This window comes from Athene cunicularia, assembly GCF_003259725.1.
Source record: "Athene cunicularia isolate RWA chromosome 4 unlocalized genomic scaffold, athCun1 chr4_part3, whole genome shotgun sequence".
Classification (NCBI taxonomy): Eukaryota; Metazoa; Chordata; class Aves; order Strigiformes; family Strigidae; genus Athene; species Athene cunicularia.
In genome coordinates this window covers 967,512-982,985 of record NW_020799100.1, presented here as the reverse complement: position 1 = coordinate 982,985, position 15,474 = coordinate 967,512, and the positions used below count along the sequence as shown (strand labels likewise).

The 15,474-nt window shown below is 45.6% G+C and overlaps 1 protein-coding gene across 2 annotated transcripts in view; it reads right to left on the bottom strand.

The window, feature by feature from the left end:
• LOC113480118 (gamma-aminobutyric acid receptor subunit beta-4) overlaps window positions 1–15,474 on the bottom strand; it is a 69,389-nt gene that overhangs the window by 35,554 nt on the left and 18,361 nt on the right. For both annotated transcript variants that reach the window (XM_026848729.1, XM_026848730.1), the window contains exon 2: window positions 11,741–11,808. In XM_026848729.1, the coding sequence (XP_026704530.1) occupies window positions 11,741–11,788 (48 nt within the window). In that variant the 5' untranslated portion in view covers window positions 11,789–11,808. The remainder of the gene's footprint in view (window positions 1–11,740; window positions 11,809–15,474) is intronic.

Here is a 15,474-nt window from a genome sequence, read left to right as displayed (position 1 = left end):
CACAGACTGGCTTAACCAAAAGGTTAGAATGGTGTTTATTTCCTGCAGAAAGCAAAGTTTGATCACGTAGGAAGGATAACTGGGAGTAAGCAGATAATATGGTGAAATGCAGAAGAGCAGAATTCATTTCTGGCAATAGGGTTCTGTTAGGTTAAGGGTGGTCTGCTAAAGGTGGAGGATGGCAACACTAGTTTGAAAAACAAGGCCTACTTTTCAACAAGCCCAAGCAAACTGAATGCAAGCTCTTAAATTTGAAAAACCTAGGACTTCTGCGCAGAGACCCATTTCTATATCTGGGGTGACTACTTCTACATATGAATATTCTGCATAGCTGTATCTGTGGCCTCTAAGTTGACAAACTCAGTAAGATTGAGTTATTATTAGAGAGAAGGGCTAGCAATCAACCATCTCAACTGTGGTGTGAACAGAGCACTGTACAGTCATGCTGGGACAACCAAAAAGTACAGGAGTAGCCAACTGATCTGTTCTAGGAAAGAATTTCTACTGTCAAGGGTACTGACCAGGCAGTGTACCACCATGAGTTTAGTCTACCTCTGCCTCTGTCCATGGGTTAGTCTGCCCTTGGTTATGCCAGGGTAAAGCCAAGGGAACCAGTCCAGGCTGACACCAGCAGCAGTGCACACAATACAGCCCACACCATCATTCTTTCACTTCAGCAGGCCAAGTCTTGGTTGCTGGGATCATAAACCTGATGGACGGGTGTGGTGTAGTTAACTGACAATAGTGTTCAAACTGCAGCTGTATGAAACACTCCTGATTCTGCTGAATAAGTCAAGCTTATTACAGGATGCATGAAGAAAAAAGGAGATTTCAGCAGGCTAGCAAGCAGACTTTGAGTTCACGGCCAACTGGATGGCAGAGAACAAGCTGCAGTCTCTGTCCATGCTGAGTGAGTGCTCTCTGCAGTACCAGGACCAACAGTCCTGGAGCCAAGGAGCTCTATTTGCAGAGCTAGCTGAAAGTTATTGGCAGGGAGCCCATGTGAGCTCGGTAAATAAAGTATCCAGATAATAAAAATACCCAAAGGCACTGTTTAATTTTTCTGAGGGTTCTGATACAGCCAGTAATATTGAAAAGGAACAGAAATCTTGCAGACAGGAACAGGAGCATAGGGCAAAGCCACCCTTCCAGAAGAGTGGAACACAAGGCACCTGGTAGGTCTGATGGCTCAAAGCTTGCACAGCTAAATACCTGACACTGATTGTGGGGGAACAGCTGAAAAGGAAGAGGGTGTGTTCAGGAACTAGACTGGGAATTGGGAAAACTAGGCTCAGACAGGAGCTTGTGTATTGTAAAACTTCAAGTCCTCTTGAAACTTAGCTGCAAACTCTTGATGAATAAAAAGGTCAACACTCTGTGTATCTGACCTAGGAATGCATCAAAGTGGATGGACAGGGAGATACAAGCCACGGGCTGCCTTCCCCTGCAGTCACACTGAAGTTAAAGGAGACACTGTGGTAGCAGGTTGCTGCAGTGGAAAAGGAAGATTAGGTCCAACCTGTAAGCAGCGGGTATGTTTTGGGTTTGCTTTTCTCTTCACTAGAGCCTCAGATGGGATCTCAGTGCACCCTGCAAAGAGGGCGAAGGATGTATAAGAGGACATACTCCAGCCTGGTGACCCACTGCACCCTGGCACAGATAGTAGGAGGCCAGCTGCACACCCCTGGCAAGCAGTGATGTGAAAGGGGCCAGTGGATCATGCCTTTTACTCCCCCCTCTGCCATTTTTCTGGCTGATGCTGGCGGGAGACTCCGCTTGTGTAAGGGCAGCAGGCACATTTCATCCCATATGCATGCACACCCTCCTTCCCCAAAATGATCCCTTTCATCTGACTAGAGGACCTTTCTGGATCTCCAAAGAGCTCAGCAGATCCTCTTCCTTTTACCATCTCTTTTCCTTGAATGTTCATTTTTCTCTGTAGCCTAGCAACTCAGCACAGACTCAGAATATTAACAACTCCTGTCCCCACACACGATCTTCTCCAGAGGCCTGAAAAATGTGATAGCAGAAAGGCTGAGAGGGGTAGGAGCAAGCACGAGAGATGTAGGGAGCATGCAAGGAGCCTCTACCAGCATTCACAAACAGCAAAGCTATTCAGCTGTCGTATCTGCCACCTTCACTTAACATGTACATAACATATAGAGCTATATATAGCCCCATTTATTTACATATTCAAATAGCAACACGACACGCACGCACTTGTATTTGGATCTAGGTTCTATATTGAGGTACTGGCACTCTTGCGCACATACATTCCCTATTGCTAGATGCTTTAAATGTATATATGACAGGATGTCAGAAGGTCAGATTCTCAAGATCTAATTTTGTTTTCAATCAAACCAGATGAAGCTTTTACTTGTGGGAAGATACTTCAGCATTCTGCAGTAACCCTCTCCAATGCTGCAGCATTGCTATTGAAACAGGTGGCAGTTTGGAACATTGCTCTTAAATGCAGACAGCTTTTTAATATATATATATATATATATAAAAATATATATATAAATATATATATATATATAAATATATATATATATATATATAAAGGCTGTGGGAGTTCTGCCTGTGTAAAAACCTGAATAAAAACTTGAGCAGGAAAAAAGAAGACATTTTTATCCTGGGCAAAGTTTTCTGCAGTAGCAATTCTAACTACTACAGGAATGCTGGGGTGCAAGCTGAAGCAGTTCATACCACCACCATACAACACTGACATGTTCAGGTCTAAAGATAACTTGGCTGATACAGGAACAGATGGAGCACTGCAATACATAGCACTGTTCAGCTTAAAGCATGCTGCAAACTATATAGCCATGGACTCTCATCCTCTCCAACATGAATTCTCTCTTGCTGTGGGGTGGAGTCACCTACAAAATGCAGAATGAACTTAGCCTCTTCAGTGAGAGCACAGAAATGTTCTCATTTGGGAAACTGCCTAGTGAGCAAAACATGTGAACTCTGTTTCTCGGTACTGGAGCAGGGTTGACTCAGCCCTCCTGAGGCTTGAACTTGTGATACTGCAGGACTTGCAGAGCTGCTCCTTAGGGATAACAGCATCATGGAAAGATGCACAGGGGGGAATCACTTGCAACAAGCATTGCCACTACATTTTAATCATGCTGCAAAACTCAAGGTTTAGGCTATGAATCAGCCAGTCTACCCAACAGCTTTCCCATAACCAAGAATTTCCAGTTATGCAGACAAAGAGCTTTCCACAAATTCTCCCATTAAGATATCACATGAATGCTACAAGATCCCTAGGAAGAAATAAGGATGGTAGAAGAGAAAGCCTCAGGGAAAGAGAGTCATTCTCTAGTCCAGTAGTCCACAGTCTTCCTTCAAGTGAGAGCTTGTTTCATAAGGTTTCAACGGTTCACCATCTACTGATCTATGTACACGGCAAAATCATACAATTCAGCCAACAAAAATATTTCATTGAAGGACATCATTAATGTTCAAAATATCAGAGCCCTTCAGCACAAGGGGAAGCGATCAAGCTGTCCCTTTCCCCATGAGGACTCCTCCAGGCAGTACAGAGGCAGGGACCTGGCAGGACTGCTGCTTTACCAGGTTGCTTCTCTGCTACACACGCACTGGGTCCTTGAGACCTCTGTCTCAGAAGGCATTCCTGGTGCTTTGTTCAGATCCTAGCTTTCAGCTGGCCACAGCATTCGAAGAGACTGTATGGTGATCTTTGGGTTGTTACTTAGCAACTTGACTCCAAGATGTAGTGAATTTACTAGGTTGCCTCTGCAGTCAAGCAACACCAGGACCAAGGGCATAGGGAGAGTTTTGTCATAGGAATGGGATAATCTGTGAAATATTACAGAAGACATATAAGATTTTTTCCTTCTACAAGTTACCATAAATGCAGTAAATATTGACATATGAGTCACACTGACCTATTTTCTAGTTTTTAAGCTGGGTCAATCTATTTGCAACCAATTTCAGAACCAATGAACAGGGAGTACTTCAGGCCCCTTCAGAAATTTGCTTTATTCTTAACTATTTTGTGAAAGAATCCTACCCTCCTGTGGAAGGCCCATCCTTGTCTTTCAGGCAGAAAGGGGACCACTGCTTGTTTAAACTTGAGCATCCACTCCCTGCTACCATCACACTGCAGAGCACCCCTGAGGCCAGATGCTTTACTTGTCCTCACACACTCCCTTAGTCCAAGGGATCTTTCAGCACAATCAGTGGGATTTCTGTTAAAGAAAAACATAATGTGGTGTGAACAGATATCCACATCTGATTCTTGACTTTTGAGACTTGTATCAGGGTTGGTGAAAGTCACTCTGAGCCTCAGGAGTCACAGGATCTCACCTCTGCAAGGATAGACAAAGTAACCTCAAATCTAGCAATGGCAGATAAGATGGGTCCTTGACATCTGCTTTGTTGCAAAGATGTTTCTAGGAGCTCAGTAGATTTCTGCTTTTACCATCTATCTAGAAGAGCCACAGAGCAGGCAGTTGTACCTCCCCCCTGCAAAAGAGACCATCTCAAATCTGCTATGTCTAGAGTGGTTTGGAGGTTACTCTCCTATCCTGCTACAACTACCTTTTATTTCTCCAAACATCCCCCTAGCAGAAGGAAAAAGTATCAAGGTACTGTTGCTTTTCTTCCACTAGCCAAGTGGTTGTGTGTTTATGCACAAGCTACTTCCTATTGCCAGAGAAACAGAGACAGGGGAAGGCCACCAAGGTGGCCTGATGGCCTCATAACTGGTGGCAGCGTGCACAGGACACTGCACACAACGATTTTCAGGACTGCCCTCTCCATTCCCTGGTAACTCTGCCCCTCAGGAAAATGCTGTTTCACATGTACAGAATTGCCACTGCTTGGTTTCCCAAGGAAACAGCCATCCAATGCATTGCAGCCCTGCACACCAGGACTGGAAGTGACAATAGTTGTGTGACCCAAGTTGCACTGAAGCAAGCATCAGCAGAGGAAGGCACAGACACTTGCCAGCTCCGAAGAAACCTTCCATCTCAGCTGCAAGTTTGCAATACCTTAAATTACAACACACGGAAGCCCCTAGCATGTGAAAAAAAAAAAAGCGCACATAACTCCTATCTGTCCATGACAGCACAGAGCCTGGGGATATTTCACCCTTAGTCAGAGCTGTACCATTCTTCTCATGCCACACTGGCAGGATCTGACCCTTCTCCAGCACTAAGGCCTCACACCATCCTCTGCTACCTGCAACACTACCACCCCAGGAGCTCACAGCAATCCAACAGGGTTAGCCCCCGTGATACCATCATTAGCTCAGCACCAAAGCTGCCTCTCAGTTTTACCATATTTTGGCAGTCTTCAATATTCAGCAGCCTTAAATACCAAGTTGTAATGTATCTACACACACACTCAAATGTAGATACCACAGTGTCACAAGACTGGAGATACTCTGGGCTACAGGGAAACATCTATGCACTGGAGTGTCATGTCATACTTGTATCTCATAGCACATAACTCCAGAAACCCCTGACTGTAAGATTTAAATGCTTTAACCTTTGCTTTTTTAAAACCTTTGGATACCCAGGGACATAGAATAGACTGACTGGGAAGTATCTGTATGTCATTTCTCCATTGAAAAGAGATAGCAACAGAACACTGTCATTTAAGACTAAGAAAACAGCTGATATATTTGAAGGCAATATATGGAGTATAAGGTACAGTATAATAGTAGGAATCTCTTCTTAAAAATCTTTTTAAAGCTCAAGACATCTACACCAATGGGAAATCCTTTTCAGGAGGATATTGCAGCAAAGTTGTTTCTGTCCATTATTGCCGGCATACAGAGGGTCTGCTGAGGGTCCTCAGAGGCTGCTGCCAAAGCTGCATCAGCCCCAAGGAAACCAGGGGTTTGCATACACAATTTGACTGTCAGAGCAATTCAAGAATGGGTTGGACATCATGCATCCAGATCAGCGATCCCACATGGATATACATTTTCCTGCCTTTCTCTTTCCTGAAAGGGCCCAAAGGTCAAGAGCTCTGACCAGGAGAACGTACTGCCTTAGAGGCTGCTGTGTTCTGTACCAAAGAAAGCTTCTTGTATGGAGCCTGGCCATCCACACTGCCTTCTTTCATCAACTACCCCCAGCATACAGCAGAGTCAAGCACATATATCACTGTCCACGTGTTACACTGAAACTGAGATTCAGCTAGTCAGTGCATGTTCATATTCCTGTGGAAAAAGAACTGCAAAGCTGATCAGAACAGATTCCAGGACAAAGGCTATTTCAAGCATGCCTAATAGATGGAAAATTTGCCACAGTGAGAAGAGTGATGCCGCACTGATGATGGTGTAACAGGTTGAAGAATGAACTTCCCTGGTCAAGATCACCCTTACACACAACCTGATCCACTTTCTTCTGGGTTAAAAACCATTTAAAAACCCTTGCAGCTCATCGCTTCCTTGGGACATGCTTTACATCTCTCTTGAACAGTGAAAACTTCTTTGCCAAACAAGACAGCTTGTTTTTCAAGCAAGCCTTAGGAAGTTGGGAAATAACAGACACGATGCTTGCTTCCACAACGCCCAAGAGATCCAGCCCAGTGTGCCAGTGCGAGTGCACTCACTCTGACAAGACAGCAGCATGGCAACAGGTGATACAGGGAGGAGGGAGCAGGAGGCAACGAAGTGAAGCATAGAGGTCAGCTTTGCCAAGCATCCTGCACCAACCTCTAACCTATCTGCACTGCAGACTGTCCCCCAGCAAAAGGTATTTTGCCAATCCCACAGGCACCCTTCCCGTAACACATACACTCCTGCAAACATTTCTATTTGGAAGCCTTGCTTCTTACACTAGCCCTCTACAACAATCCTCTTGTAACTTTTCAACATGTCACCAGGTTTATAAAACTTTAAAGCTAGTGCTATAACAAACTGAAACAATGTTATTGCAGATGTAGGGGAGCATCTTGGGATGAATAAATTATAGGAGCCACAAAGAAATCACAGCTATAATGCCTGGATGCTTTGAGCTGTCTATGGTGTGCAGAAACACGGGAGGGAGCAGGCTTAGGACTTCACAGATCATAGGGCAGGAAAATTGAAGCGTTATGAAGGATAACCATCTCTTATTTCAAAGGTATACAAAACTTCTGGTTGTTTTCCTTATCGAAATATTTCATTAATGCTTGAATGGAGTCTGAACTGTCTGGTGCTAGAGAAATACGTCCCCAAAGATTACATAGAGAGAAGGCTACAGCTGGGAGTATTATCCTCTAGTCCCACCACACAGCAAGTACAATGTGCCCTGAACAGGCCAGTCCTCAGCTGTCTGTTGAAAGGACACGCAGGAATGGGGGAAGACTTCCAGCTCCTTCGGAGGCCATTGGTACTGAATACTGCCAGCACTGGATCCAGGGCAGGTTGGTTGAACTTGAGCATTAAGCTGACGGTGACTTTTGGCCACATACCACAAGGACAGAACCCTGCATGCTACTTCAGCTGCAGGGTGACTGGAGCTCCACGCTGCCAGTACTCTTCATTCTCCTGGGTCAGAAGTACTGCTGGACTCCTCAGTAACTTGGGTCTGAACATAGCACTGTCCAAGTATCTATAGATACCTGCATGTTTTTCCATGCTTACTGCAGTTGAACCACCTGTAGCAAAATGGCATTTACCAGAAACTTATCCAGCCCATTTCCTTTAAGGAGAACTAGGAGATACCATCCTTCCATTCTTGGCAGATCATCTGAGCTACTGAACATCATTATGAAGCCATTCCTCCTTTCAGCCTGCCTTTAAATCCCCAAGTTGTGAATTCATACAGGATATGAAAAGACTCCAACTAGGCCTTTCATCTTCATGGATCAGCACTTCCCAGAGGGTCTGCCAATCAGATGTGCCCTCCCCAATACCTATTTGGCCTGGCCCCTGGCATCTTTTCCCAGGCATTTCAATTGATGTCACTGATCTTGGCTCAGCAAATAATCCTTCTAATCACTGACAAGAACAGAGGCTGCAGCTCAGCATTGCTTAGCAGGGCTAAGAGGAGTACACAGTAATAAAGCATTACTCTAGCAAGTGAGCTAGAAAATACGGCTGACCACACACAGGCAGCAGCTGTAATGTACGAGAAAGTGCCATTTTTTAAAAATAAGTACTATAATTTTGGTCCGTCATCATTGGGACATCATTACAAAGCCAGCACTGTACCTATGAATGTTCTGCATCCTGGAACGAGTCCATCTTCTGAGCTGCACAGTATTTGGGCATGGCCTTCAAGGAGATGGAGATGCATTGACTTTGTATAGCAAGGCATCAGGAAACACATAGCATGTACAGGCAGCTGCAAAACATTCTGTATATCAGAGCATCTTGGAACTTCCATCATGAAGACATAACTGTGTTGCCTTTGCAGAGAGCCCTGAATCCTCCAGGACTGAAATGCCACCATGTAATCATTTCAGGAATACAGCTCCCATAGGAGTGAAGGCAAGGAGTGCTCCTTAGGTCATGGGTGGAGCTGTGTTTCTCCATAGCATCGCGTCCAGCTGAAGTCCTGGGGAAAACAACTTTTTGAATCATGCAATGGCTAGTCACTGACAGCACTTGTTCCCTGCCATCACACAATCAGCAGACACCAAGAGGTCCAAGGGAAAGGCCTGGGAGGACTAGGGGCTCTCCTCAGTCTGCCCAGCCCCAGCACCAGGGCCATTGTTCCCGAAAGGATGTCTGAGGATTAATTAATTATCCTACAAGGGGCAGTAAGTAATAACACTCCTTGTGGAACAATAGAAGCTATTTGGTTGCCATGACAACTGAGCTTCACTTTTGTGTCTTTAATTTATTCGTTGCACAGTCCCTTTCCCAATCACACTTGATGCCAAAAAATGCCTTGTTTTTCTTGTCCGTATCCATGTCCAGAGAAGGGGTGAGACACAGCCCTTTCCCCAGGGCATCTGTCACACAGAAGAACGATGCACATAAAATCCCTTCAGACTGGAAACTTATAGCACATGAGAAATCGTCTGCTCCCTAAATGTTTGTTCTTTAAGATGATTCTGATTTTTTACCCCTTTCTGAAGCTACCTCAGCATGCTTATAGATCTTGATCTTGAGTAGGTTCTCACATATAGCCAGTTTGTCCCCCATTCTCCACCCCCCAATATATGTAGGAAGGTTGGGCAGGAGACTGTGCTTGCCAAGTCAGATAGCCAGGAGGGATAATCAAAAGCCCAGAAGTGACACATCTTCACAGTATCAGCGGGAGCATGGCATGGACAATGCTGCTGCCCAGCCTGTTTACAGCCATGCCACAGCCATCAAAACACTTGACATTCATCAGCAGTGCTGCCCAAATGCTGCAAGATCCAGAGCAGCATATGGAGGAAGGTCCAAAACCTGCCCTCTCATGCACCCCACAGAGGTATTATTGTTGCTGTTTCTCCCCAGCCCCAAGCACACACATCTGGTCCAGCCAGCCTGCGGCAGAGGGAAGCGGGTGTTCGCTGGGGAGGGAATGCATTGCATTCACATGGCGAGGGTTGAAAAGTGTTGCTAAGAGAATGGCTACTAGCCTAGGACATGACATGCCTGGCCACAGCTGCTCAAAACAGGCGTATAACAAAGCACTTGATCAGCTTTTATAGTCCATGGACGCATCTCCAGCAGGAGGTTCACCCTGAACCAGCCCCTGCAGTGCTCATCTGTCTTAGGTCTGCAGAGGAAGATCAGGACAGTTGTTACAGGTAAGCTGGGAACCAAATCCCTCCTTCCCAGTTATGTTTGTGCAAGCTGAGGTCTTAAGCTGCAGGTCCAGACCTCAATTGTTCATGCTGGCTCTAGCAAGAAGGGTGACAGCTGGTTCGCCACATAGGAAAATTCAGGTCCAAGTTGAGACCGGGGGAGGAGATAACTCAAAATTGAACTCTGCCTTGACAGGCAAGATAGATGGAACTAGGTTAAGCCATCTGGCTCTTCTAAGTTGAGCTTAACCTCAAGCACAGCTACCCAATGCAATGGGAGCATAGGTTTGTACCTGAATTTCCAACTGTACACTGTCCAGTGTCACTGTTACTGGACTGAGGTGTAACATGCTGTGCAGATAATTCTGGTAATGGTGGGATGATAGCAGAGAGTCTGCAAAAGAAAGTGTTCCATATGAGAACCTGAAGGTTCATGGTTGGCCCTTTACCCTGGGTCATATCAACATAGGCATTCAGGACTTTCAAGCAGTGTGGAAACCAAAACGGCTAGTCAGATTGTCTCCCCTCCTCCCTGCCATGCAACAGCAGAATAGCTGGTGAGCCAGAGAAACAGGGCAGGAGAGTCTAGAAACAGATAAATAGGACAGGAGCATTGGGAGACCAAGGTTTTAATTGGCTTGAACAGCAAGAGCTCTAAACTGGCCTAGGATTCTCCTGCATGGGTCAGGAACTGAGGAACAAGACAACTGCTGCCAGGAAGTCCCCACTAGCCTTCTACTCCACGCAGCCTCTTTGAGAGAAGTTTGGAGGAAAAGCATCTGGGCAGGAGGGAGGAAGGCAAGATTAGACAATGATGAGCTCAATCCATGTCCTCTGCTGGGTGCTAAGGGCTTCTGAGAGACAGATATCACAGGCCTGGATGTGTACTCAAACCATGACCAATATAATCAACAAATTTCACCCCAAACAATTGCTTTGTGAGCAGATAAACTTTTTCTTCTCAGTGGTATGAAAAGTTCCAGTCTATCAATGCCAACCAAAACCAGGTAACCATTAGATGCCTCCCTTTCCAGTACAGATATCCAAAGAAATGTCAAATTACCACCGGCAAACATGAAAAGCCACTGACTGTTTTTCAACTTGGCAGGCATAGGCTGACTGCAAAACCACCACTGCCTTTGTGTCGACTGAAAAATACAATTCGCATCTACTCTTTTCAGGCATAAGCATTAATGACTGATAGAGGTGTCTGTGCAACCAGCACAGAAGTATAAAGGATGAGAATCTACTCTGGATAAGATGCCACTAGCCCCAGAGATGTCAGCAGAGATCCTCCCATCCACATATTCACAGATAACACCCGGGATACTTCAGTGTGCCTGTATGGACAGTCACTAACACTACTAGAATTTACCCCGCATTAGGAAGTGAACTACAGCCTTTCAGCATGTCCAACCACATCACAAGTACCATCACCATGGATAGGTGTGTACCGCAGAGGTCCCACATGCCATACCTGTCTTGCAAGTGTTTCAGTGATTGTTTCAGCCTGGGGTTGGAGTGAGGTTGTGGGGACAACGGACAGTCAGTCCCAGTGACACAGGCCACTCAGCAGGTGGAAGGAGCAAGGTTCAGACTGAAACCACTATGCTGAGAAGGAAATTTGGAAAAAAAACCTCATTTCCTACTGCCCAGTTAAGTGTTTGGTTTTCTTTTTCATCACATCAAGAAATTACCCTTGAATTCCTTATGCCTTAGTGAGGAAGAATTCTGTCTTGAATTAGAGTTTCCATCACCCCTCAAAATTCTGTGTCCAAAGCAGTAGAAAAAAAATACTTCTTCAGCACCAAACAAAGGTCATTCCTTCTCCAACAACTTCCCAGCTGCAGGGAACATCTGTAGTAGGAGGTGAAGGAAGCAGGGGTGTGACTACCCTCCTTTTCAGAAGTGTACCCTGGGATCTCAGGTGGCTCCAAGGAGCCATTGTCTTGGAAGCACATCTCAACCAGAAAATGGGAGAACAGTTTATTAGGCTTTTTTTTTTTTTTTTTCTTTCCAAACTTACCATGTTGACTTCAGAGATCTGGTCAATGCTGGAGATATGGATGCTCATTCCCACTGTGACAGGGTTACCTGAAATAAAAATGGACTCGGTGAGGACCACATTCAAGACCTCCTCCCTTATCTGATGTTAAAGAGTTGCCTAGAAATGCATGGATGTGATTTGAAGCAGCCTCACATTCCCCAAGTATCAAGGATTTCCAAGTCACATATGCTCAGATGGTTAGAGGAGAATAGATTTCTCTAACTCCCAGCCTTATGGACTCACCCCTAGGAGTAGTGCAGTCTAAGCTTGATTCTTTAATTCCTGGAAGTTAATTACCCCCTAGTTATACAATTATTTCTGGTTATTCCAAATAATGCCTTCAGAGACCATCAGTAGGCTCCCAGTGGGCTTGCATAAGGTGTTACTGATTGACCATACAAAGAACATAGCAATCAAGCCCATGCAACAAATAGGCAGGAAAGCTACTCCAGCTCACTCCTCCATCACTCTGTCAGCTCTGAGTGCTCAGCTGAAAAACCCAAGTGAATTTGAATACCCAAGATACCAGACAGGTACAGGAACCAGGTCTATGATGAGAGAAAGCAGCATTTGTATAGTAGCTTTTTAGACCAGAGAGGTGCTTGGATTAGAGAACAGATTCCCCATTTTACCATGAGCATCAGGTCACATGTCACCTCACATCCTCTTGCCTGCAGCCACGGAGCTGTGGTAGACATCTGTGCACAGGTCTTCTGGGAAATTCAAATATTCCCTTACCCAGTGACCAAGCTATCCTCATGCTGCATGCAAGATGGGCTTGTGATGAGGCACCACCGAAGGGCGGTCACAGCCTGACCTATTGCCCTCTCTTGCCCAAGTGCAGCAGGAGCTGTGTTACCACTTCCCACAGACCTGTAGAGCCAGGGCAGAAACCAACCGTTTCAGCCAGTTCCTCCAGATGTGTGGGCATCCCAGACAGATCCAGTCTCAGACACAGTTCTACATAAGCCACTCTGACTAGCCAGACAACAGGACAGCCCTTTCAGTGGGATTTAAGCTACATAAAACAATTTGCAGAGAGAAACACACCCGCTATCAAAACCAGAAAAAAATTTCCTGTAGCTTGACATGGGGTTTCTGAGTGCTACACTTCTCCTGTCAGCCCCACAACCCCAAAGCCAGAGCACAAACATAATCCCACCACAAGCAAAGCCCCTCTTCTCATACATACAAGGCAGAAAATGATTCCTTGCAATGCAGTACTAGAAAGGGGATGGCAAGCAGTTATGCCACTCAAGGTATTAACTCTTCCATGGACTCATTAGTAGACCTAAGTGCTGAAATATTTACAGATAATAATGAAATGGCTTAGAAAGTAATTAGGAGATTGGGGGAGAGGGGAAAACCACACAACTGGAAATGAAGTGATTTTTTAATTATGTGTTACCAGAAGTAGGGAAGTAGTGTCATTAGGGCTGCCTTGTGATTGGGTGTACTGTTAACCGAGACCCTCTGCTGCAAATTAAGCAGCATTATCCTTTAATGGAATATGAACAACACTGAAAACATCAGAATCAACAACTGTAATTAGGCCCTGCTATGCAAATCTCCTTAAAGAGGCAGTACTCTTCTCCAGCACTCCTGGCTGGGGTGCCAGAAGCAGGGGTGCTCGGGAGACCTTGCAGAGCCTCTGAAAATATCTACATGGACACACTCCTAGCCACATCTTTGTTGTACTTCTATGCTCATCTTCCACAAGAGAACCAGGTGGGAAAATAACCCAGAGTCACGCTGGGGAGAGCCAATTCTCCTGCATCCTCCTTTGCACCAGAGGCTGACAGTGGCACAAGAAAGCTTTTAAGAAAGCCTCACTTTGGTAGTTTGTCTTGTTTTCTGAAATCAGGGCCTTGTGATATAGCAGGAAGGGGAAGTCACCGCTGCCCTGAGGATCTTACAGACTAATTGGTTACAGAAGGAAAGATGGGGCCATGCGCAAGGCTGCAGCAGAGCTGGGGAGAAGCCAGTTCCTGACTCCTGACCCTTTCTGCCATGCAGTGCTGTTCCCTCTACGAGTTGCCCTACGGCTGCCTTTACTTCCCGTCTGTCACCACCGGTACTTGTGTCACTGTGGTTATGTGTCCCCTCCCTCCTCAGTGCAATAAGCAGTTCTTCCCTCCTCTGCTGTGTAGGAGACCCACTGAGGCCAGTACAACAGGGGAGTACTGATCGAGGTGATGTACAAATATTTGTCAAATACAGAGTCTATTCAATCTAATCTATCTGTCTAGACATTTGTGCTGTGTTCATCACCATGGTATCTGAGCGCCTGAGGTCATGCAGTGACTCAGTGTCAGAGCCATGGACAAGATCCAGACCTCCGACTCCCAGATCCAAGATGAACTCTAGAGTGGAGATCAGCCACGTTGCTCCCCATCAGCCTGGGCTCAGCTGCGTCCAGCTCCCACGCACAGTCAGCAATGTTCCTCTTGGCTGCTCTGGGCACTGCCAAGGCCTCTACACCCCATCTAACACAGCAAGTGGGAGGGTCTGCTGCCCGCCTGCAGCCCCTGGGGTGTGTGCCACAGGCAGAGCACGTGATTGTCACACAAACACTCCAGAGATGAAGGTGTGCAAAGTCCTGTCTTATTGGACCTACTCTTAGCTCAGTCACAGGGAAGCCATTTCATCTTCTCCATCGTTGTTGTAAATACTGGCTCACAGTCTCCTCAGGACAGGGATGCAAGAGCATGTACACAGCCAACAGAAAAGCATGCCCTATCTCTTACTGCAGCCCAGCAAAAAACTAGACCGGCTGGTGTCCAACATTCAGGCTGTAAGTAGTACACAAAATAAACAAAGGACATAAATTCTGCCAATGTTAATAGCTTCAGGCAAGTGGGATACAAAAGTAGGGTATTTAATATATGAGATAACGTCATCTGTAAATTTGTCCAAAAAGGCAGAACTGCATTTGTGGATCTGAGACAAGGCAAAAGAAGAAGCCTGATATTAAAGGTCCATGCTTTTTTTCTGTGCCTTGCCAATGGGTACAAAAAACCTAGACCTTCTCCCCTTACAGAAAAAGCTTACGTCTAGAAAAGATTTGTAGGCAAGATCACGAGTGAGGGAGTGTGAGAAATTCTGCCACTTTCACCAAGGAACGGCACCCTCACATGTCCCCGTTTCTCACCACCACTGGAGAAATCACCAACATTTTGTCCTGAAAGTAGTTTGATGCCTGTGAAAAATGTGCTCGGGAAGTTGGAAGGGAAGTAGACAAAGGAGTTATAATAAAACCTGTCCTTTTTCTGCAAGTGATACTTGTCAAATATAAAAACAGTCAAGGTAGAGAACAAGTTGTGCTAATCTGCAATATTTTCCCAGCAACCAGTTATTACTTTCATATTTTATTTTATAATGCTTAAAAGCCCCAGAACCTACAGTCATGTTGCTGCATAACTAATTCCCGTGGCACGACTGCAGAGGAAAGGGTGTGTTCCCAAGCCTGTGTCTGCCTGCACCAACAGCCAGAGGTGATGGCAGCCTGCATCAGGACTGCTCTTCCAGATGTCAGCCTGGTGCCTCAGCTGCAGAGAGCAGCAAAGAAAATAGCACAAAATTCAGTGTAATAGGTCTCCAGGCAGTGCATACTTACTTGGGCAACTGCCCTGTACTAAGGTTCAAGCTGCCCTCTCTTCACTCCTAGCCAAGAAAGTTAGACTAGAGCAAGCTTGGGCTTCTCTGCCATCAGA